Source organism: Somniosus microcephalus, chromosome 4 (assembly GCF_052327205.1).
Source record: "Somniosus microcephalus isolate GS21.2 chromosome 4, FLI_Smic_1.0, whole genome shotgun sequence".
NCBI classification, from domain to species: domain Eukaryota; kingdom Metazoa; phylum Chordata; class Chondrichthyes; order Squaliformes; family Somniosidae; genus Somniosus; species Somniosus microcephalus.
Genome location: NC_140990.1, coordinates 27,993,742 through 28,014,984, shown reverse-complemented (window position 1 = coordinate 28,014,984; position 21,243 = coordinate 27,993,742). Strand labels below are relative to the sequence as shown.

General features: G+C 58.2%; 1 protein-coding gene across 3 annotated transcripts; it reads right to left on the bottom strand.

Annotated features, from left to right (window-relative positions):
- Positions 1-2,339: 2,339 nt before the first annotated feature.
- Positions 2,340-3,660, bottom strand: LOC147118463 (uncharacterized). Of its 3 annotated transcripts, none has more exons than XR_015077915.1 (3): positions 3,537-3,660; positions 2,716-2,905; positions 2,340-2,612 (listed from the first exon to the last, which is right to left on the bottom strand). XR_015077915.1 is itself a non-coding variant. In XM_085984448.1 (3 exons), exons 1-3 carry the CDS (start codon positions 3,626-3,628, stop codon positions 2,506-2,508), a joined length of 363 nt encoding a protein of 120 aa, XP_085840574.1. In that variant the 5' UTR covers positions 3,629-3,660; the 3' UTR covers positions 2,340-2,505. The 3 variants fall into 3 exon arrangements, 1 of the variants encoding a protein (XP_085840574.1); XM_085984448.1 differs by having other exon boundaries at positions 2,716-2,879; XR_015077914.1 differs by lacking the exon at positions 2,716-2,905.
- Positions 3,661-21,243: the final 17,583 nt, after the last annotated feature.

The following is a 21,243-nucleotide window of genomic DNA, read 5'->3' as shown; positions in this document are numbered from 1 at the left end:
GTCGCTCGTCTCTCTTCCCCCCAGTCGCTCTCTCTCTCTCTTCCAACAACAACATGCCCTCAAAAAAGCCTCGGCACCGCCTGGCACTCCAGCTAGTCTATCTATCTATCTATTCTATCCATCTATATCTATTCTATATATATAAATCGGTACATCTGTCTGTCTGTCATCGCGTGTGCGTCTGTCGGCTATGCGCTCGAAAGTTACAGGGCTTACCTACGTGCGCGTTACCTCCAAAGAAAGCTTACGCTTCCGAGACGGTTTTAAGCGTATTTACGTTTCGGCCGGGCTAAAATTGCGCCCGTGGTATCCCAAAACCTTCAACGTTCCCGCTCATTAGCATCTCATTATCCGCTCATTAGCGACAGAGTGACCTCGAGCTCGACCAATCGTACGCCGGGTTGCTGGCGTGTGCCGCCGGGCCAATTGGTGCGTGTGTGGCCGGGCCTTATCGTTCTGAACCGAGGTGAGTCGCCGCCATCTTGATTCCAAACTTTTCCTTTCTTTTTCCCGCTTTCTGCGTCTTAAAAAAAAAACGTTGCTTTTAAACACATATTGTTTAAAAAAAAAATGATTTAGAAAGTAATTAACTTATCTAATCTCATTAATTTCCTACCTTTTCCCGTTTTTCCAGGTAGGCCTAGAAAGCCTCGGCGTCTCCTCCGCACCCACGCCCCGAGCTAGGCACCTCCCGGCCCCACTCGAAGGCTGGAGGGCCGAGCCTCAGCCCAGCGCCGCGAGGAGGTGCGCGCGCAGCAGGAGCTGAGACGCGGCGTCTCTCTCTGGCTCGGCCGGGGCTTGCTGAGCGTCAAGCGTTACCCTGGCAACCGGGCCGGCCGGCCATCTCGTACAGCCGCAATTGGCGGTCTTCACCTCGGGGGGGGGGGCGGGCCGCGACCCTCGGGGGGGGGGGGCCGCGCGCGCAGCAGGAGCAGCTGAGACGCGGCGTCTCTCTCTCTGGCTCGGCCGGGGGGCGGGGCTTGGTCAGCGTCACGGTTACCCTGGCAAACGGGCCCTCCGGCCGTCTCGCACAGCCGCAATGTTGAAGCAGCTCGGGAGGCCGGGCTCGGAAGATCGCGCTCGAGCTCGGAGTTCGGTGCTTGGTCGGTGGGGGGGGGGGCGAGCCTCGGGGGCGGGTGGGTGGTGGGCGAGCCTCGGGGGTGGGGGGTGGGTGGTGGGCGAGCCGCGGGGGTGGGGGGTGCGAAGTCTCGGGGGGTCAACCTCTGGAGTTCGGGGGGTGGGGGATCAGGGGGCTCGGGAGTTTGGGGGGACGGGGATCAGGGGGCCCTTCCCCACCCCTCCGTCCTCCCCTTCCTCCTCCCGCCCGCCCCTTCTTCCCACCTCCTCTCTCCTCCTCCCCCCCTCTCCCTCCCCCTTCCCCCTCCCCCTCCTCCCTCCTCCCCTCCCTTTCCCCCTCCCTCCTCCTCCTCCCCTCCCTTCCCCTCCCTCCCCCTCCTCCTCCCCCTCCTCCTCCCCCTCAGTCGCTCTCTCTCTCTCCCCCCAGTCGCTCTCCTCTCTCACTCTCTTGCAACAACAACATGCCCTCGCAAAAGCCTCGGCACCGCCGGGCACTCCAGCTAGTCTATATATAAAGGAGTCGATCTGTCTGTCTGTCTGTCCTTCTGTCCTTGGGTGTGCGTCTGTTCGGCTATGCGCTCGAAAGTTATAGAGCGTACCTACGCGCGCGTTACCTCCGAAGAAAGCTTACGGTTCCGGGACGGTCGTAAGCGTATTTACCTTTCAGTCGGACGAAAATTGCTCGCGCCTTATGCAAAAAACCTTCAAAATTAAACTCATTACCTGCTACTTAGCATTGATTGACTGACGTCAAGGTTCCACCAATTCTGTGCCGTCACGATTGACCAATCCTACAGTACGGTCCCCTGATGGTTGGCCAATCGGTGTGTGTGTGTGTGTGTGTGTGTGGGCGGGACTAATCGTTTTCATCTCGGGGATGTGGCAGCCATTGTTTCACTGCCATTACTTCAGCTTCCAGCTCAAACTACTTTGATCATCCAGCTTTGAAAAAGTTAGTATCTCTTTTAAAAATAACATAAGATTTACCAAAAACGTTTTATAAGTACTTTCACTTTCATCTTTCAAGGTATTAAAAGGTAGAAATGTTGCCCGGCACCAGATTCACAGAGGGACACAGACAGGGCCCAAAGCCTGGCACTCGATTTAAACCGCCCTGCCCAAAACAGCCCTGGCAAAGCCGGGCTGCCCCCAGCTAGTATATATATATATAAAAAGCGGTATGTCTCTCTGTCTGTCCGGCTATACAATCAAAAGTTATAGAGCGTACCTACACATATGTTATATCAAAAGAAAGCTTATCATTAGGGGACTCTCATAGGTGTATTTACTTTTTGGTCAGACAAAAATTGTGCCAACGGTATACAAAAAAGTTCAACATTCCACTCATTATCCGCTCATTAGCATCGAGTGACGTGAAGGTTGACCAATCGTACAGTCGAGTGACCTGACGGTCGACCAATCGCTGCGTCACGGGGGCGGGTTCATTGCGTGTGCGGGTGGGCCTAATGCTTCTGAGTTGAGGTGAGTGGCCGCCATCTTGATTCCAAACTCTTCATTTCTGTTTCTTTTCAAATCTAGATTTCCAGCAAAAAAAAAGTTGCTTTTAAAACACAAATTGTTTTTAAAAAAAGTTAATTAATTTGTAAATCTTTTCTCTAACCTCTATAATTTTCCTACCTTTCACCGTTTTTGCAGGCCTCGAAGCCTGGGCCTCTGTTGCCCAGCCACGCCCGAAATACGCACCTCCCGTCCCGCTCAAAAAGCGGCCCTCGATCGCCGCCATCTTTCTAAAGGCTGGCGGCGCGGGACTGAGGCGAGCTTTGGACGCCCCATCTTTCCTCCTTATGGGAATATGCTTGGTTTGTACCTGGTGTCAAATTTTGTTTTATAACGTTCCCGTGAAGCGCATTGGGACATTTTACGACATTAAAGACGTTATATAAATACAAATAGTTGTTATTGTATGAAACTAACAAATTCCACAGAGGAAAAATAACAGTATTTTTACTCCCAAATATTAAATATTTTGTTCCACGGGGTTTATTTGCTTTTATTAATGAATTTAAAAAGTCTCTTATTAAAACCTGAGCCAGTGTGTTGTGAGACAAAGAGCCTTGTGTCCAATAAGGGGAATAAAGGCCCACAGCCTCCCCGGGCCCTGAACAAGGGACTGGAGAAAACTCGCTGCCCTGCGGATCAGACAATCAGCAGGCGCTCGTCCCGCCCCTCAGACTCCACCGATTGGTTGGAGGACCCACCGCCGGCTCGCTCCTCCAGTCCCGCCCCGCTCGCTCCCTATTGGTCAGAAGCTCCCGTCAATCAGGCCGCGGGCCCGAGTCACGTGCCCCGAGCAGATCACGTTTGCCGTCCGACTGACTGCACTCGGTCCGGGGCCTCGCGGATTCTCAGGTTTTTCTATTTCACTTTATTCTCTCCCGATCCAGCCCTCCCCCGCAGCCCGCGAGATTCTCCACCCAATCGGAGCGGAGAAAACTCACTTTACGTCACCGATCGCGACTCTGTAACCGACACCAAGGTCTTTCCCGGAATGCCCCGTGCCGACTCCGTCCGACAGGATCCGAGTGTGCATGTTCAGCTCACCTTCTGTTGTTCCGGTTTAAAGGTTAAGCCCCGCCCCTCACACTCCGTTTGATTGGAGGACCCGCCGCCCGCTCGGTCCTCCAGCCTCGCCCCGCTCTTCCTATTGGTCCGGAGCTCCCGTCAATCACCCGGGCCCTGTGAGCTGAGCATGCGCAGGCAACAGCCGCTGACACATGAGGTGAGAGAGCTCAGGGAGCGGGTTCATGAACCCCGGGGGAACGCGGGCCGCTCACACCCCGAGCTCAGGTTCATGAACCCCGGGGGGACGCGGGCTGCTCACACCCCGAGCTCAGGGAGCGGGTTCATGAACCCCAGGGGGGACGCGGGCCGCTCACACCCCGAGCTCAGGGAGCGGGTTCATGAACCCCGGGGGGACGCGGGCTGCTCACACCTCGAGTGCGGCCTCAGGCCCCATTATTAAAACACTCAACATTATCCGCCCGCCGCTTCCCGGTTTCTCCTGATTCACTTAGCAAAGGGGCCCCGCGCCAAACTCCGGGACAGACAGGAAGTCAGGGAGCGTCTGTAAATGGAGGAGAAATGGTGACTGGTCAGGGAGCGTCTGTAAATGGAGAAATGGTGACTGGTCAGGGAGCGTCTGTAAATGGAGGAGAAATGGTGACTGGTCAGGGAGCGTCTGTAAATGAAGGGGAAATGGTGACTGGTCTGGAAGTGTCTGTAAATGAAGGCGAACTAGTGACTGGTCTGGGAGCGTCCATAAATGGAGGAGAAATGGAGACTTGTCAGGAAGCGTCTGTAAATGATGGAGAAGTTACTATTTTTAATTAACACATGTATATGACTGATTTTAATTAGACTCTTTTCCATGTCCCAGCTCCTGTAAACACTGGCTGTAAAGGGGCCAGACTCTCAGGAGGCTCCTGTGTGAAAGTGATCTTGCATCAGATTAATGTGCTTCCACTGTGTGTGTGTTTCACAACATGCTCGAAGCTGTTTACGAAATATGGGGAATCAGTGAGTGTAGAACTGAACCCAGCCAGAGTCAGCAATTTCAGGGGAGGAGAGGGAGGGGAACCAGTGAGTGTAGAACTGAACTGGGCAGCACGGTGGCATAGTGGTTAGCACTGTTGCCTCACAGCGCCAGAAACCCGGGTTCGAATCCGGCCTCGGGCGACTGTCTGTGTGGAGTTTGCACATTCTCCCCGTGTTTGCGTGGGTTTTCTCCGGGTGCTCCGGTTTCCTCCCATAGTCCAAAGATGTGCGGGTTAGGTTGATTGGCTATGATAAATTGACCCTTAGTGTTAGGGGGATTAAATACGTGGGGTTACAGGGATAGGGTGGGATATGTGTTGGTGTAGGGGTTACGGGGATCGGGTGGGATATCTGTCGGTGCAGGCTCGATGGGCCGAAATGGCCTCTATCTGCACTGTGGGGTTTCTGTGATTTCTGTGAACCCAGCCAGAGACAGCACCTTCAGGGGAGGAGAGGGAGAGGAACCAGTGAGTGTAGAACTGAACCCAGCCAATGTCTGTACATTCAGGGGTGGAGAGGGAGGGGATCGAGTGAGTGTCGAACTGAACCCAGCAGAGTCAGCACCTTCAGGGGAGGAGAGGGAGCTGAACCAGTGAGTGACCTAACCCTACCCTGACTCTCCACTGCACACTCGCCTCCTTCATCCCTCAGTGACCTAGCCCTACCCTGACCCTCCACTACACATTCCCCTCCTTCATCGCTCAGTGACCAGCCCGACCCTGACTCTCCACTGCACGCTCGCCTCCTTCATCCCTCAGTGAACTTGCCCGACCCTGACTCTCCACTGCACACTCGCCTCCTTCATCCCTCAGTGACCTAGCCCGACCCTGACTCTCCACTGCACACTCGCCTCCTTCATCCCTCAGTGACCTAGCCCAACCCTGACTCTCCACTGCACACTCGCCTCCTTCTCAGTGACCTAGCCCTACCCTGACTCTCCACTGCACACTCGCCTCCTTCATCCCTCAGTGACCTAGCCCGACCCTGATTCTCCACTGCACACTCGCATCCTTCATCCCTCAGTGACCTAGCCCGACCCTGACTCTCCACTGCACACTCGCCTCCTTCATCCCTCAGTGACCTAGCACTACCCTGACTCTCCACTGCACACTCGCCTCCTTCATCCCTCAGTGACCTAGCCCTACCCTGACTCCCCGCTGCACACTCGCCTCCTTCATCGCTCAGTGACCGAGCCCAAACCTGACTGTCGACTGCACACTCGCCTCCTTCATCCCTCAGTGACCTAGCCCTACCCTGACTCTCCACTGCACACTCACCTCCTTCATCCCTCAGTGACCTAGCCCTACCCTGACTCTCCACTGCACACTCGCCTCCTTCATCCCAGTGACCTAGCCCTACCCTGACTCCCCGCTTCACACTCGCCTCCTTCATCCCTCAGTGACCTAGCCCTACCCTGACTCTCCACTGCACACTCGCCTCCTTCATCCCTCAGTGACCTAGCCCTACCCTGACTCTCCACTGCACACTCGCCTCCTTCATCCCTCAGTGACCAAGCCCGACCCTGACTCTCCACTGCACACTCGCCTCCTTCATCCCTCAGTGACCTAGCCCGACCCTCAGACTCCACTGCACACTCGCCCCCTTCATCCCTCAGTGACCTAGCCCGACCCTGACTCTCCACTGCACACTCGCCTCCTTCATCCCTCAGTGACCTGGCCCTACCCTGACTCTCCACTGCACACTCGCCTCCTTCATCCCTCAGTGACCTAGCCCGACCCTGACTCTCCACTGCACACTCGCCTCCTTCATCCCTCAGTGACCTAGCACTACCCTGACTCCCCGCTTCACACTCGCCTCCTTCATTCCTCAGTGAACTAGCCCTACCCTGAATCCCGGCTTCACACTCGCCTCCTTCATCCCTCAGTGACCTAGCACGAACCTGACTCCCTGCTTCACACTCGCCTCCTTCATTCCTCAGTGACCTAGCCCTACCCTGACTCCCCGCTTCACACTCGCCTCCTTCATCCCTCAGTGACCTAGCACTACCCTGACTCCCCGCTTCACACTCGCCTCCTTCCCCCCTCAGTGACCTAGCCCTACCCTGACTCTCCACTGCACACTCGCCTCCTTCATCCCTCAGTGACCTAGCCCGACCCTGACTCTCCACTGCACACTCGCCTCCTTCATCCCTCAGTGACCTAGACCGACCCTGACTCTCCACTGCACACTCGCCTCCTTCATCCCTCACTGACCTAGCCCTACCCTGACTCTCCACTGCACACTCGCCTCCTTCATCCCTCAGTGACCGAGTCCTACCCTGACTCTCCACTGCACACTCGCCTCCTTCATCCCTCAGTGACCTAGCCCTACCCTGACTCTCCACTGCACACTCGCCTCCTTCATCCCTCAGTGACCGAGCCCTACCCTGACTCTCCACTGCACACTCGCCTCCTTCATCCCTCAGTGACCTAGCCTGACCCTGACTCTCCACTGCACACTCGCCTCCTTCATCCCTCAGTGACCTAGCCCGACCCTGACTCTCCACTGCACACTCGCCTCCTTCATCCCTCAGTGATCCAGCCCGACCCTGACTCTCCACTGCACACTCGCCTCCTTCATCCCTCAGTGACCTAGCCCGACCCTGACTCTCCACTACACACTCGCCTCCTTCATCCCTCAGTGATCCAGCCCGACCCTGACTCTCCACTGCACACTCGCCTCCATCATCCCTCAGTGACCTAGCCCGACCCTGACTCTCCACTGCACACTCACCTCCTTCATCCCTCAGTGACCAAGCCCGACCCTGACTCTCCACTGCACACTCGCCTCCTTCATCCCTCAGTGACCTAGTCCTACCCTGACTCTCCACTACACACTCGCCTCCTTCATCCCTCAGTGACCTAGCCCTACCCCGACTCTCTACTGCACACTCACCTCCTTCATCCCTCAGTGACCTGGCCTGACCCTGACTCTCCACTGCACACTCGCCTCCCTTATCCCTCAGTGAACTAGCCCGACCCTGACTCTCCACTGCACACTCGCCTCCTTCATCCCTCAGTGAACTAGCCCGACCCTGACTCTCCACTGCACACTCGCCGACTTCATCCCTCAGTGACCTAGCCCGACCCTGACTCTCCACTGCACACTCACCTCCTTCATCCCTCAGTGACCCAGCCCTACCCTGACTCTCCACTGCATACTCGCCTCCTTCATCCCTCAGTGACCTAGCCCGACCCTGACTCTCCACTGCACACTCGCCTCCTTCATCCCTCAGTGACCTAGCCCGACCCTGACTCCACACTGCACACTCGCCTCCTTCATCCCTCAGTGACCCAGCCTGACCCTGACTCTCCACTGCACACTCGCCTCCTTCATCCCTCAGTGACCTAGCCTGACCCTGACTCTCCACCGCACACTCGCTTCCTTCATCCCTCAGTGACCTAGCCCGACCCTGACTCTCCACTGCACTCTCGCCTCCTTCATCCCTCAGTGACCCAGCCTGACCCTGACTCTCCACTACACACTCGCCTCCTTCCTCCCTCAGTGACCTAGCCCGACCCTGACTCTCCACTACACACTCGCCTCCTTCATCCCTCAGTGACCTAGCCCTACCCTGACTCTCCACTGCACACTCGCTTCCTTCATCCCTCAGTGACCTAGCCCGACCCTGACTCTCCACTGCACTCTCGCCTCCTTCATCCCTCAGAGACCAAGCCCGACCCTGACTCTCCACTGCACACTCGCCTCCTTCATCCGCCAGTGACCTAGCTCTACCCTGACTCTCCACTGCACACTCAGCTCCTTCATCCCTCAGTGACCTAACCCGACCCTGACTCTCCACTGCACACTCGCCTCCTTCATCCCTCAGTGACCTAGCCCTACCCTGACTCTCTATTACACACTCGCCTCCTTCATCCCTCATTGACCTTGCCCTACCCTGACTCTCCACTGCACACTCGCCTCCTTCATCCCTCAGTGACCTAGCCCGACCCTGACTCTCCACTGCACACTCGCCTCCTTCATCCCTCAGTGACCTAGCCTGACCCTGACTCTCCACTGCACACTCAGCTCTTTCATCCCTCAGTGACCTAGCCCTACCCTGACTCCCCGCTTCACACTCGCCTCCTTCATCCCTCAGTGACCTAGCACTACCCTGACTCCTCGCTTCACACTCGCCTCCTTCATCCCTCAGTGACCTAGCCCTACCCTGACTCTCCACTGCACACTCGCCTCCTTCATCCCTCAGTGACCTAGCCCGACCCTGACTCTCCACTGCACACTCGCCTCCTTCATCCCTCAGTGACCTAGCCCGACCCTGACTCTCCACTGCACACTCGCCTCCTTCATCCCTCAGTGACCTAGACCGACCCTGACTCTCCACTACACTCGCCTCCTTCATCCCTCACTGACCTAGCCCTACCCTGACTCTCCACTGCACACTCGCCTCCTTCATCCCTCAGTGACCTAGTCCTACCCTGACTCTCCACTGCACACTCGCCTCCTTCATCCCTCAGTGACCTAGCCCTCCCCTGACTCTCCACTGCACACTCGCCTCCTTCATCCCTCAGTGACCTAGCCCTACCCTGACTCTCCACTGCACACTCGCCTCCATCATCCCTCAGTAACCTAGCCCGACCCTGACTCTCCACTGCACACTCGCCTCCTTCATCCCTCAGTGACCTAGCCCGACCCTGACTCTCCACTGCACACTCGCCTCTTTCATCCCTCAGTGACCGAGCCCGACCCTGACTCTCCACTGCACACTCGCCTCCTTCATCCCTCAGTGACCGAGCCCTACCCCGACTCTCTACTGCACACTCACCTCCTTCATCCCTCAGTGACCGAGCCTGACCCTGACTCTCCACTGCACACTCGCCTCCCTTATCCCTCAGTGAACTAGCCCGACCCTGACTCTCCACTGCACACTCGCCTCCTTCATCCCTCAGTGAACTAGCGCGACCCTGACTCTCCACTGCACACTCGCCGACTTCATCCCTCAGTGACCTAGCCCGACCCTGACTCTCCACTGCACACTCGCCTCCTTCATCCCTCAGTGACCCAGCCCTACCCTGACTCTCCACTGCATACTCGCCTCCTTTATCCCTCAGTGACCTAGCCCGACCCTGACTCTGCACTGCACACTCGCCTCCTTCATCCCTCAGTGACCCAGCCTGACCCTGACTCTCCACTGCACACTCGCCTCCTTCATCCCTCAGTGACCTAGCCTGACCCTGACTCTCCACTACACACTCGCCTCCTTCATCACTCAGTGACCTAGCCTGACCCTGACTCTCCACTGCACACTCGCCTCCTTCATCCCTCAGTGACCTAGCCTGACCCTGACTCTCCACTGCACACTCGCCTCCTTCATCCCTCAGTGACCTAGCCTGACCCTGACTCTCCACTACACACTCGCCTCCTTCATCCCTCAGTGACCTAGCCCTACCCTGACTCTCCACTGCACACTTGCCTCCTTCATCCCTCAGTGACCTAGCCCGACCCTGACTCTCCACTGCACACTCGCCTCCTTCATCCCTCAGTGACCTAGCCCGACCCTGACTCCACACTGCACACTCGCCTCCTTCATCCCTCAGTGACCCAGCCTGACCCTGACTCTCCACCGCACACTCGCCTCCTTCATCCCTCAGTGACCCAGCCTGACCCTGACTCTCCACTACACACTCGCCTCCTTCCTCCCTCAGTGACCTAGCCCGACCCTGACTCTCCACTACACACTCGCCTCCTTCATCCCTCAGTGACCTAGCCCGACCCTGACTCTCCACTACACACTCGCCCCCTTCATCCCTCAGTGACCGAGCCCGACCCTGACTCTCCACTGCACACTCGCCTCCTTCATCCCTCAGTGACCTAGCCCTACCCTGACTCTCCACTGCACACTCGCCTCCTTCATCCCTCAGTGACCTAGCCCGACCCTGACTCTCCACTGCACACTCGCCTCCTTCATCCCTCGGTGACCGAGCCCGACCCTGACTCTCCACTGCACACTCGCCTCCTTCATCCCTCAGTGACCTAGCACTACCCTGACTCTCCACTGCACACTCGCTTCCTTCATCCCTCAGTGACCTAGCCCGACCCTGACTCTCCACTGCACTCTCGCCTCCTTCATCCCTCAGAGACCAAGCCCGACCCTGACTCTCCACTGCACACTCGCCTCCTTCATCCGCCAGTGACCTAGCTCTACCCTGACTCTCCACTGCACACTCGCCTCCTTCATCACTCACTGACCTAGCCCGACCCTGACTCTCCACTGCACACTCGCCTCCTTCATCCCTCAGTGACCTAGCCCTACCCTGACTCTCTATTACACACTCGCCTCCTTCATCCCTCATTGACCTTGCCCTACCCTGACTCTCCACTGCACACTCGCCTCCTTCATCCCTCAGTGACCTAGCCCGACCCTGACTCTCCACTGCACACTCGCCTCCTTCATCCCTCAGTGACCTAGCCTGACCCTGACTCTCCACTGCACACTCAGCTCTTTCATCCCTCAGTGACCTAGCCCTACCCTGACTCCCCGCTTCACACTCGCCTCCTTCATCCCTCAGTGACCTAGCACTACCCTGACTCCCCGCTTCACACTCGCCTCCTTCATCCCTCAGTGACCTAGCCCTACCCTGACTCTCCACTGCACACTCGCCTCCTTCATCCCTCAGTGACCTAGCCCGACCCTGACTCTCCACTGCACACTCGCCTCCTTCATCCCTCAGTGACCTAGCCCGACCCTGACTCTCCACTGCACACTCGCCTCCTTCATCCCTCAGTGACCTAGACCGACCCTGACTCTCCACTACACTCGCCTCCTTCATCCCTCACTGACCTAGCCCTACCCTGACTCTCCACTGCACACTCGCCTCCTTCATCCCTCAGTGACCTAGTCCTACCCTGACTCTCCACTGCACACTCGCCTCCTTCATCCCTCAGTGACCTAGCCCTCCCCTGACTCTCCACTGCACACTCGCCTCCTTCATCCCTCAGTGACCTAGCCCTACCCTGACTCTCCACTGCACACTCGCCTCCATCATCCCTCAGTAACCTAGCCCGACCCTGACTCTCCACTGCACACTCGCCTCCTTCATCCCTCAGTGACCTAGCCCGACCCTGACTCTCCACTGCACACTCGCCTCTTTCATCCCTCAGTGACCGAGCCCGACCCTGACTCTCCACTGCACACTCGCCTCCTTCATCCCTCAGTGACCGAGCCCTACCCCGACTCTCTACTGCACACTCACCTCCTTCATCCCTCAGTGACCGAGCCTGACCCTGACTCTCCACTGCACACTCGCCTCCCTTATCCCTCAGTGAACTAGCCCGACCCTGACTCTCCACTGCACACTCGCCTCCTTCATCCCTCAGTGAACTAGCCCGACCCTGACTCTCCACTGCACACTCGCCGACTTCATCCCTCAGTGACCTAGCCCGACCCTGACTCTCCACTGCACACTCGCCTCCTTCATCCCTCAGTGACCCAGCCCTACACTGACTCTCCACTGCATACTCGCCTCCTTTATCCCTCAGTGACCTAGCCCGACCCTGACTCTGCACTGCACACTCGCCTCCTTCATCCCTCAGTGACCTAGCCTGACCCTGACTCTCCACTGCACACTCGCCTCCTTCATCCCTCAGTGACCTAGCCTGACCCTGACTCTCCACTACACACTCGCCTCCTTCATCCCTCAGTGACCTAGCCTGACCCTGACTCTCCACTGCACACTCGCCTCCTTCATCCCTCAGTGACCTAGCCTGACCCTGACTCTCCACTGCACACTCGCCTCCTTCATCCCTCAGTGACCTAGCCTGACCCTGACTCTCCACTACACACTCGCCTCCTTCATCCCTCAGTGACCTAGCCTTACCCTGACTCTCCACTGCACACTTGCCTCCTTCATCCCTCAGTGACCTAGTCCGACCCTGACTCTCCACTGCACACTCGCCTCCTTCATCCCTCAGTGACCTAGCCCTACCCTGACACTCCACTGCTCACTCGCCTCCTTCATCCCTCAGTGACATAGCCCTACCCTGACTCTCCACTGCACACTCGCCTCCTTCATCCCTCAGTGACCTAGCCCGACCCTGACTCTCCACTGCACACTCGCCTCCTTCATCCCTCAGTGACCTAGCCCTACCCTGATTCTCCACTGCACACTCGCCTCCTTCATCCCTCAGTGACCTAGCCCGACCCTGACTCTCCACTGCACACTCGCCTCCTTCATCCCTCAGTGACCTAGCCCTACACTGACTCTCCACTGCACTCTCGCCTCCTTCATCCCTCGGTGACCGAGCCCGACCCTGACTCTCCACTGCACACTCGCCTCCTTCATCCCTCAGTGACCTAGCCCGACCCTGTCTCTCCACTGCACACTCGCTTCCTTCATCCCTCAGTGACCTAGCCCGACCCTGACTCTCCACTGCACTCTCGCCTCCTTCATCCCTCAGAGACCAAGCCCGACCCTGACTCTCCACTGCACACTCGCCTCCTTCATCCGCCAGTGACCTAGCTCTACCCTGACTCTCCACTGCACTCTCGCCTCCTTCATCCCTCAGAGACCAAGCCCGACCCTGACTCTCCACTGCACACTCACCTCCTTCATCCCTCAGTGACCTAACCCGACCCTGACTCTCCACTGCACACTCGCCTCCTTCATCCCTCAGTGACCGAGCCCTACCCTGACTCTCTACTACACACTCGCCTCCTTCATCCCTCATTGACCTTGCCCTATCCTGACTCTCCACTGCACACTCGCCTCCTTCATCCCTCAGTGACCTAGCCCGACCCTGACTCTCCACTGCACACTCGCCTCCTTCATCCCTCAGTGACCTAGCCTGACCCTGACTCTCCACTGCACACTCAGCTCTTTCATCCCTCAGTGACCTAGCCCTACCCTGACTCCCCGCTTCACACTCGCCTCCTTCATCCCTCAGTGACCTAGCACTACCCTGACTCCCCGCTTCACACTCGCCTCCTTCATCCCTCAGTGACCTAGCCCTACCCTGACTCTCCACTGCACACTCGCCTCCTTCATCCCTCAGTGACCTAGCCCGACCCTGACTCTCCACTGCACACTCGCCTCCTTCATCCCTCAGTGACCTAGCCCGACCCTGACTCTCCACTGCACACTCGCCTCCTTCATCCCTCAGTGACCTAGACCGACCCTGACTCTCCACTACACTCGCCTCCTTCATCCCTCACTGACCTAGCCCTACCCTGACTCTCCACTGCACACTCGCCTCCTTCATCCCTCAGTGACCTAGTCCTACCCTGACTCTCCACTGCACACTCGCGTCCTTCATCCCTCAGTGACCTAGCCCTCCCCTGACTCTCCACTGCACACTCGCCTCCTTCATCCCTCAGTGACCTAGCCCTACCCTGACTCTCCACTGCACACTCGCCTCCTTCATCCCTCAGTGACCTAGCCTGACCCTGACTCTCCACTGCACACTCGCCTCCTTCATCCCTCAGTGACCTAGCCCGACCCTGACTCTCCACTGCACACTCGCCTCCTTCATCCCTCAGTGACCTAGCCCTACCCTGACTCTCCACTGCACACTCGCCTCCTTCATCCCTCAGTGACCTAGCCTGACCCTGACTCTCCACTGCACACTCGCCTCCTTCATCCCTCAGTGACCTAGCCCGACTCTGACTCTCCACTGCACACTCGCCTCTTTCATCCCTCAGTGACCGAGCCCGACCCTGACTCTCCACTGCACACTCGCCTCCTTCATCCCTCAGTGACCTAGTCCTACCCTGACTCTCCACTACACACTCGCCTCCTTCATCCCTCAGTGACCTAGCCCTACCCCGACTCTCTACTGCACACTCGCCTCCTTCATCCCTCAGTGAACTAGCCCGACCCTGACTCTCCACTGCACACTCGCCTCCTTCATCCCTCAGTGACCTAGCCTGACCCTGACTCTCCACTGCACACTCGCCTCCTTCATCCCTCAGTGAACCAGCCTGACCCTGACTCTCCACTACACACTCGCCTCCTTCCTCCCTCAGTGACCTAGCCCGACCCTGACTCTCCACTACACACTCGCCTCCTTCATCCCTCAGTGACCTAGCCCTACCCTGACTCTCCACTGCACACTTGCCTCCTTCATCCCTCAGTGACCTAGTCCGACCCTGACTCTCCACTGCACACTCGCCTCCTTCATCCCTCAGTGACCTAGCCCTACCCTGACTCTCCACTGCACACTCGCCTCCTTCATCCCTCAGTGACCTAGCACTACCCTGACTCTCCACTGCACACTCGCCTCCTTTATCCCTCAGTGACCTAGCCCGACCCTGACTCTGCACTGCACACTCGCCTCCTTCATCCCTCAGTGACCCAGCCTGACCCTGACTCTCCACTGCACACTCGCCTCCTTCATCCCTCAGTGACCTAGCCTGACCCTGACTCTCCACCGCACACTCGCCTCCTTCATCCCTCAGTGACCCAGCCTGACCCTGACTCTCCACTACACACTCGCCTCCTTCATCCCTCAGTGACCTAGCCCTACCCTGACTCTCCACTGCACACTTGCCTCCTTCATCCCTCAGTGACCTAGTCCGACCCTGACTCTCCACTGCACACTCGCCTCCTTCATCCCTCAGTGACCTAGCCCTACCCTGACACTCCACTGCTCACTCGCCTCCTTCATCCCTCAGTGACATAGCCCTACCCTGACTCTCCACTGCACACTCGCCTCCTTCATCCCTCAGTGACCTAGCCCGACCCTGACTGTCCACTACACACTCGCCCCCTTCATCCCTCAGTGACCGAGCCCGACCCTGACTCTCCACTGCACACTCACCTCCTTCATCCCTCAGTGACCTAGCCCTACCCTGATTCTCCACTGCACACTCGCCTCCTTCATCCCTCAGTGACCTAGCCCGACCCTGACTCTCCACTGCACACTCGCCTCCTTCATCCCTCGGTGACCGAGCCCGACCCTGACTCTCCACTGCACACTCGCCTCCTTCATCCCTCAGTGACCTAGCACTACCCTGACTCTCCACTGCACACTCGCTTCCTTCATCCCTCAGTGACCTAGCCCGACCCTGACTCTCCACTGCACTCTCGCCTCCTTCATCCCTCAGAGACCAAGCCCGACCCTGACTCTCCACTGCACACTCGCCTCCTTCATCCGCCAGTGACCTAGCTCTACCCTGACTCTCCACTGCACACTCACCTCCTTCATCCCTCAGTGACCTAACCCGACCCTGACTCTCCACTGCACACTCGCCTCCTTCATCCCTCAGTGACCGAGCCCTACCCTGACTCTCTACTACACACTCGCCTCCTTCATCCCTCATTGACCTTGCCCTACCCTGACTCTCCACTGCACACTCGCCTCCTTCATCCCTCAGTGACCTAGCCCGACCCTGACTCTCCACTGCACACTCGCCTCCTTCATCCCTCAGTGACCTAGCCTGACCCTGACTCTCCACTGCACACTCAGCTCTTTCATCCCTCAGTGACCTAGCCCTACCCTGACTCCCCGCTTCACACTCGCCTCCTTCATCCCTCAGTGACCTAGCACTACCCTGACTCCCCGCTTCACACTCGCCTCCTTCATCCCTCAGTGACCTAGCCCTACCCTGACTCTCCACTGCACACTCGCCTCCTTCATCCCTCAGTGACCTAGCCCGACCCTGACTCTCCACTGCACACTCGCCTCCTTCATCCCTCAGTGACCTAGCCCGACCCTGACTCTCCACTGCACACTCGCCTCCTTCATCCCTCAGTGACCTAGACCGACCCTGACTCTCCACTACACTCGCCTCCTTCATCCCTCAGTGACCTAGCCCTCCCCTGACTCTCCACTGCACACTCGCCTCCTTCATCCCTCAGTGACCTAGCCCTACCCTGACTCTCCACTGCACACTCGCCTCCTTCATCCCTCAGTGACCTAGCCCGACCCTGACTCTCCACTGCACACTCGCCTCCTTCATCCCTCAGTGACCTAGCCCGACCCTGACTCTCCACTGCACACTCGCCTCCTTCATCCCTCAGTGACCTAGCCCTACCCTGACTCTCCACTGCACACTCGCCTCCTTCATCCCTCAGTGACCTAGCCTGACCCTGACTCTCCACTGCACACTCGCCTCCTTCATCCCTCAGTGACCTAGCCCGACTCTGACTCTCCACTGCACACTCGCCTCTTTCATCCCTCAGTGACCGAGCCCGACCCTGACTCTCCACTGCACACTCGCCTCCTTCATCCCTCAGTGACCTAGTCCTACCCTGACTCTCCACTACACACTCGCCTCCTTCATCCCTCAGTGACCTAGCCCTACCCCGACTCTCTACTGCACACTCGCCTCCTTCATCCCTCAGTGAACTAGCCCGACCCTGACTCTCCACTGCACACTCGCCTCCTTCATCCCTCAGTGACCTAGCCTGACCCTGACTCTCCACTGCACACTCGCCTCCTTCCTCCCTCAGTGACCTAGCCCGACCCTGACTCTCCACTACACACTCGCCTCCTTCATCCCTCAGTGACCCAGCCTGACCCTGACTCTCCACTACACACTCGCCTCCTTCCTCCCTCAGTGACCTAGCCCTACCCTGACTCTCCACTGCACACTTGCCTCCTTCATCCCTCAGTGACCTAGTCCGACCCTGACTCTCCACTGCACACTCGCCTCCTTCATCCCTCAGTGACCTAGCCCTACCCTGACTCTCCACTGCACACTCGCCTCCTTCATCCCTCAGTGACCTAGCACTACCCTGACTCTCCACTGCACACTCGCTTCCTTCATCCCTCAGTGACCTAGCCCGACCCTGACTCTCCACTGCACACTCGCCTCCTTCATCCCTCAGTGACCTAGCCCTACCCTGACTCTCCACTGCACACTCGCCTCCTTCATCCCTCAGTGACCGAGCCCGACCCTGACTCTCCACTGCACACTTGCCTCCTTCATCCCTCAGTGACCTAGCCCGACCCTGACTCTCCACTGCACACTCGCCTCCTTCATCCCTCAGTGACCTAGCCTGACCCTGACTCTCCACTGCACACTCGCCTCCTTCATCCGCCAGTGACCTAGCTCTACCCTGACTCTCCACTGCACACTCACCTCCTTCATCCCTCAGTGACCTAACCCGACCCTGACTCTCCACTGCACACTCGCCTCCTTCATCCCTCAGTGACCTAGCCCTACCCTGACTCTCCACTGCACACTCACCTCCTTCATCCCTCAGTGACCTAACCCGACCCTGACTCTCCACTGCACACTCGCCTCCTTCATCCCTCGATGACCTAGCCCTACCCTGACTCTCTACTACACACTCCCCTCCTTCATCCCTCAGTGACCGAGCCCTACCCTGACTCTCCACTGCACACTCGCCTCCTTCATCCCTCAGTGACGTAGCCCTACCCTGACTCTCCACTGCACACTCGCCTCCTTCATCCCTCAGTGACCTAGCCCGACCCTGACTCTCCACTGCACACTCGCCCCCTTCATCCCTCAGTGACCGAGCCCGACCCTGACTCTCCACTGCACACTCGCCTCCTTCATCCCTCAGTGACCTAGCCCTACCCTGACTCTCTACTACACACTCGCCTCCTTCATCCCTCATTGACCTAGCCCTACCCTGACTCTCCACTGCACACTCGCCTCCATCATCCCTCAGTGACCTAGCCCGACCCTGACTCTCCACTGCACACTCGCCTCCTTCATCCCTCAGTGACCTAGCCTGACCCTGACTCTCCACTGCACACTCGCCTCCTTCATCCCTCAGTGACCTAGCCTGACCCTGACTCTCCACTGCACACTCGCCTCATTCATCCCTCAGTGACGTAGCCCTACCCTGACTCTCCACTGCACACTCAGCTCTTTCATCCCTCAGTGACCTAGCCCTACCCTGACTCCCCGCTTCACACTCGCCTCCTTCATCCCTCAGTGACCTAGCACTACCCTGACTCCCCGCTTCACACTCGCCTCCTTCATCCCTCAGTGACCTAGCCCTACCCTGACTCTCCACTGCACACTCGCCTCCTTCATCCCTCAGTGACCCAGCCCTACCCTGATTCTCCACTGCAGACTCGCCTCCTTCATCCCTCAGTGACCTAGCCTGACCCTGACTCTCCACTGCACACTCGCCTCCTTCATCCCTCACTGACCTAGCCCTACCCTGACTCTCCACTGCACACTCGCCTCCTTCATCCCTCAGTGACCTAGCCCTACCCTGACTCTCCACTGCACACTCGCCTCCTTCATCCCTCAGTGACCTAGCCCGACCCTGACTCTCCACTGCACACTCGCCTCTTTCATCCCTCAGTGACCGAGCCCTACCCCGACTCTCTACTGCACACTCACCTCCTTCATCCCTCAGTGACCTAGCCTGACCCTGACTCTCCACTGCACACTCGCCTCCTTCATCCCTCAGTGACCCAGCCCGACCCTGACTCTCCACTGCACACTCGCCTCCCTTATCCCTCAGTGAACTAGCCCGACCCTGACTCTCCACTGCACACTCGCCTCCTTCATCCCTCAGTGACCTAGCCCGACCCTGACTCTCCACTGCACACTCGCCGACTTCATCCCTCAGTGACCTAGCCCGACCCTGACTCTCCACTGCACACTCGCCTCCTTCATCCCTCAGTGACCCAGCCCTACCCTGACTCTCCACTGCACACTCGCCTCCTTCATCCCTCAGTGACCTAGCATGACCCTGACTCTCCACTGCACACTCGCCTCCTTCATCCCTCAGTGACCCAGCCTGACCCTGACTCTCCACTGCACACTCGCCTCCTTCATCCCTCAGTGACCCAGCCTGACCCTGACTCTCCACTGCACACTCGCCTCCTTCATCCCTCAGTGACCTAGCCCTACCCTGACTCTCCACTGCACACTTGCCTCCTTCATCCCTCAGTGACCTTGTCCGACCCTGACTCTCCACTGCACCCTCGCCTCCTTCATCCCTCAGTGACCTAGCCCGACCCTGACTCTCCACTACACACTCGCCTCCTTCATCCCTCAGTGACCGAGCCCGACCCTGACTCTCCACTGCACACTCGCCTCCTTCATCCCTCAGTGACCTAGCCCTACCCTGACTCTCCACTGCACACTCGCCTCCTTCATCCCTCAGTGACCTAGCCCGACCCTGACTCTCCACTGCACACTCGCCTCCTTCATCCCTCAGTGACCTAGCCCGACCCTGACTCTCCACTGCACACTCGCCTCCTTCATCCCTCAGTGACCTAGCCCTACCCTGATTCTCCAGTGCACACTCGCCTCCTTCATCCGTCAGTGACCGAGCCCGACCCTGACTCTCCACTGCACACTCGCCTCCTTCATCCCTCAGTGACCTAGCCCGACCCTGACTCTCCACTGCACACTCGCCTCCTTCATCCCTCAGTGACCTAGCCCTACCCTGATTCTCCACTGCACACTCGCCTCCTTCATCCCTCAGTGACCTTGCCCTACCCTGACTCTCCACTGCACACTCGCCTCCTTCATCCCTCAGTGACCTAGCCCGACCCTGACTCTCCACTGCACACTCGCCTCCTTCATCCCTCAGTGACATAGCCTTACCCTGACTCTCCACTGCACACTCGCCTCCTTCATCCCTCAGTGACCAAGCCCGACCCTGACTGTGCACTGCACACTCGCCTCCTTCATCCCTCAGTGACCTAGCCTGACCCTGACTCTCCACTGCACACTCGCCTCCTTCATCCGCCAGTGACCGAGCTCTACCCTGACTCTCCACTGCACACTCACCTCCTTCATCCCTCAGTGACCTAACCCGACCCTGACTCTCCACTGCACACTCACCTCCTTCATCCCTCAGTGACCTAACCCGACCCTGACTCTCCACTGCACACTCGCCTCCTTCATCCCTCAGTGACCTAGCCCGACCCTGACTCTCCACTGCACACTCGCCTCCTTCATCCCTCAGTGACCTAGCCCGACCCTGACTCTCCACTGCACACTCAGCTCTTTCATCCCTCAGTGACCTAGCCCGACCCTGACTCTCCACTGCACACTCGCCTCCTTCATCCCTCAGTGACCTAGCCCTACCCTGACTCTCCACTGCACACTCGCCTCCTTCATCCCTCAGTGACCTAGCCCGACCCTGACTCTCCACTGCACACTCGCCTCCTTCATCCCTCAGTGACCTAGCCCGACCCTGACTCTCCACTGCACACTCGCCTCCTTCATCCCTCAGTGACCCAGCCCTACCCTGACTCTCCACTGCACACTCGCCTCCATCATCCCTCAGTGATCTAGCCCTACCCTGATTCTCCACTGCACACTCGCCTCCTTCATCCCTCAGTGACCTAGACCGACCCTGACTCTCCACTACACTCGCCTCCTTCATCCCTCACTGACCTAGTCCTACCCTGACTCATCACTGCACACTCGCCTCCTTCATCCCTCAGTGACCTAGCCCTCCCCTGACTCTCCACTGCACACTCGCCTCCTTCATCCCTCAGTGACCTAGCCCTACCCTGACTCTCCACTGCACACTCGCCTCCTTCATCCCTCAGTGAATTAGCCTGACCCTGACTCTCCACTGCACACTCGCCTCCTTCATCCCTCAGTGACCTAGTCCTACCCTGACTCTCCACTACACACTCGCCTCCTTCATCCCTCAGTGACCTAGCCCGACCCTGACTCTCCACTGCACACTCGCCTCCTTCATC

What these genes read in the sequence shown, in the direction of transcription:
- LOC147118463 (XM_085984448.1), bottom strand. Translation starts at nt 3,628, where the DNA reads ATGCACACTCGGATCCTGTCGGACGGAGTCGGCACGGGGCATTCCGGG. An exon ending in GTCGCGATCGGTGACGTAAA is followed by an intron (nt 2,880 to 3,536) that starts GTGAGTTTTCTC and finishes TATTCCCATAAG; the next exon opens with GAGGAAAGATGGGGCGTCCA. An exon ending in GCCTGCAAAAACGGTGAAAG is followed by an intron (nt 2,613 to 2,715) that starts GTAGGAAAATTA and finishes CTGGAAATCTAG; the next exon opens with ATTTGAAAAGAAACAGAAAT.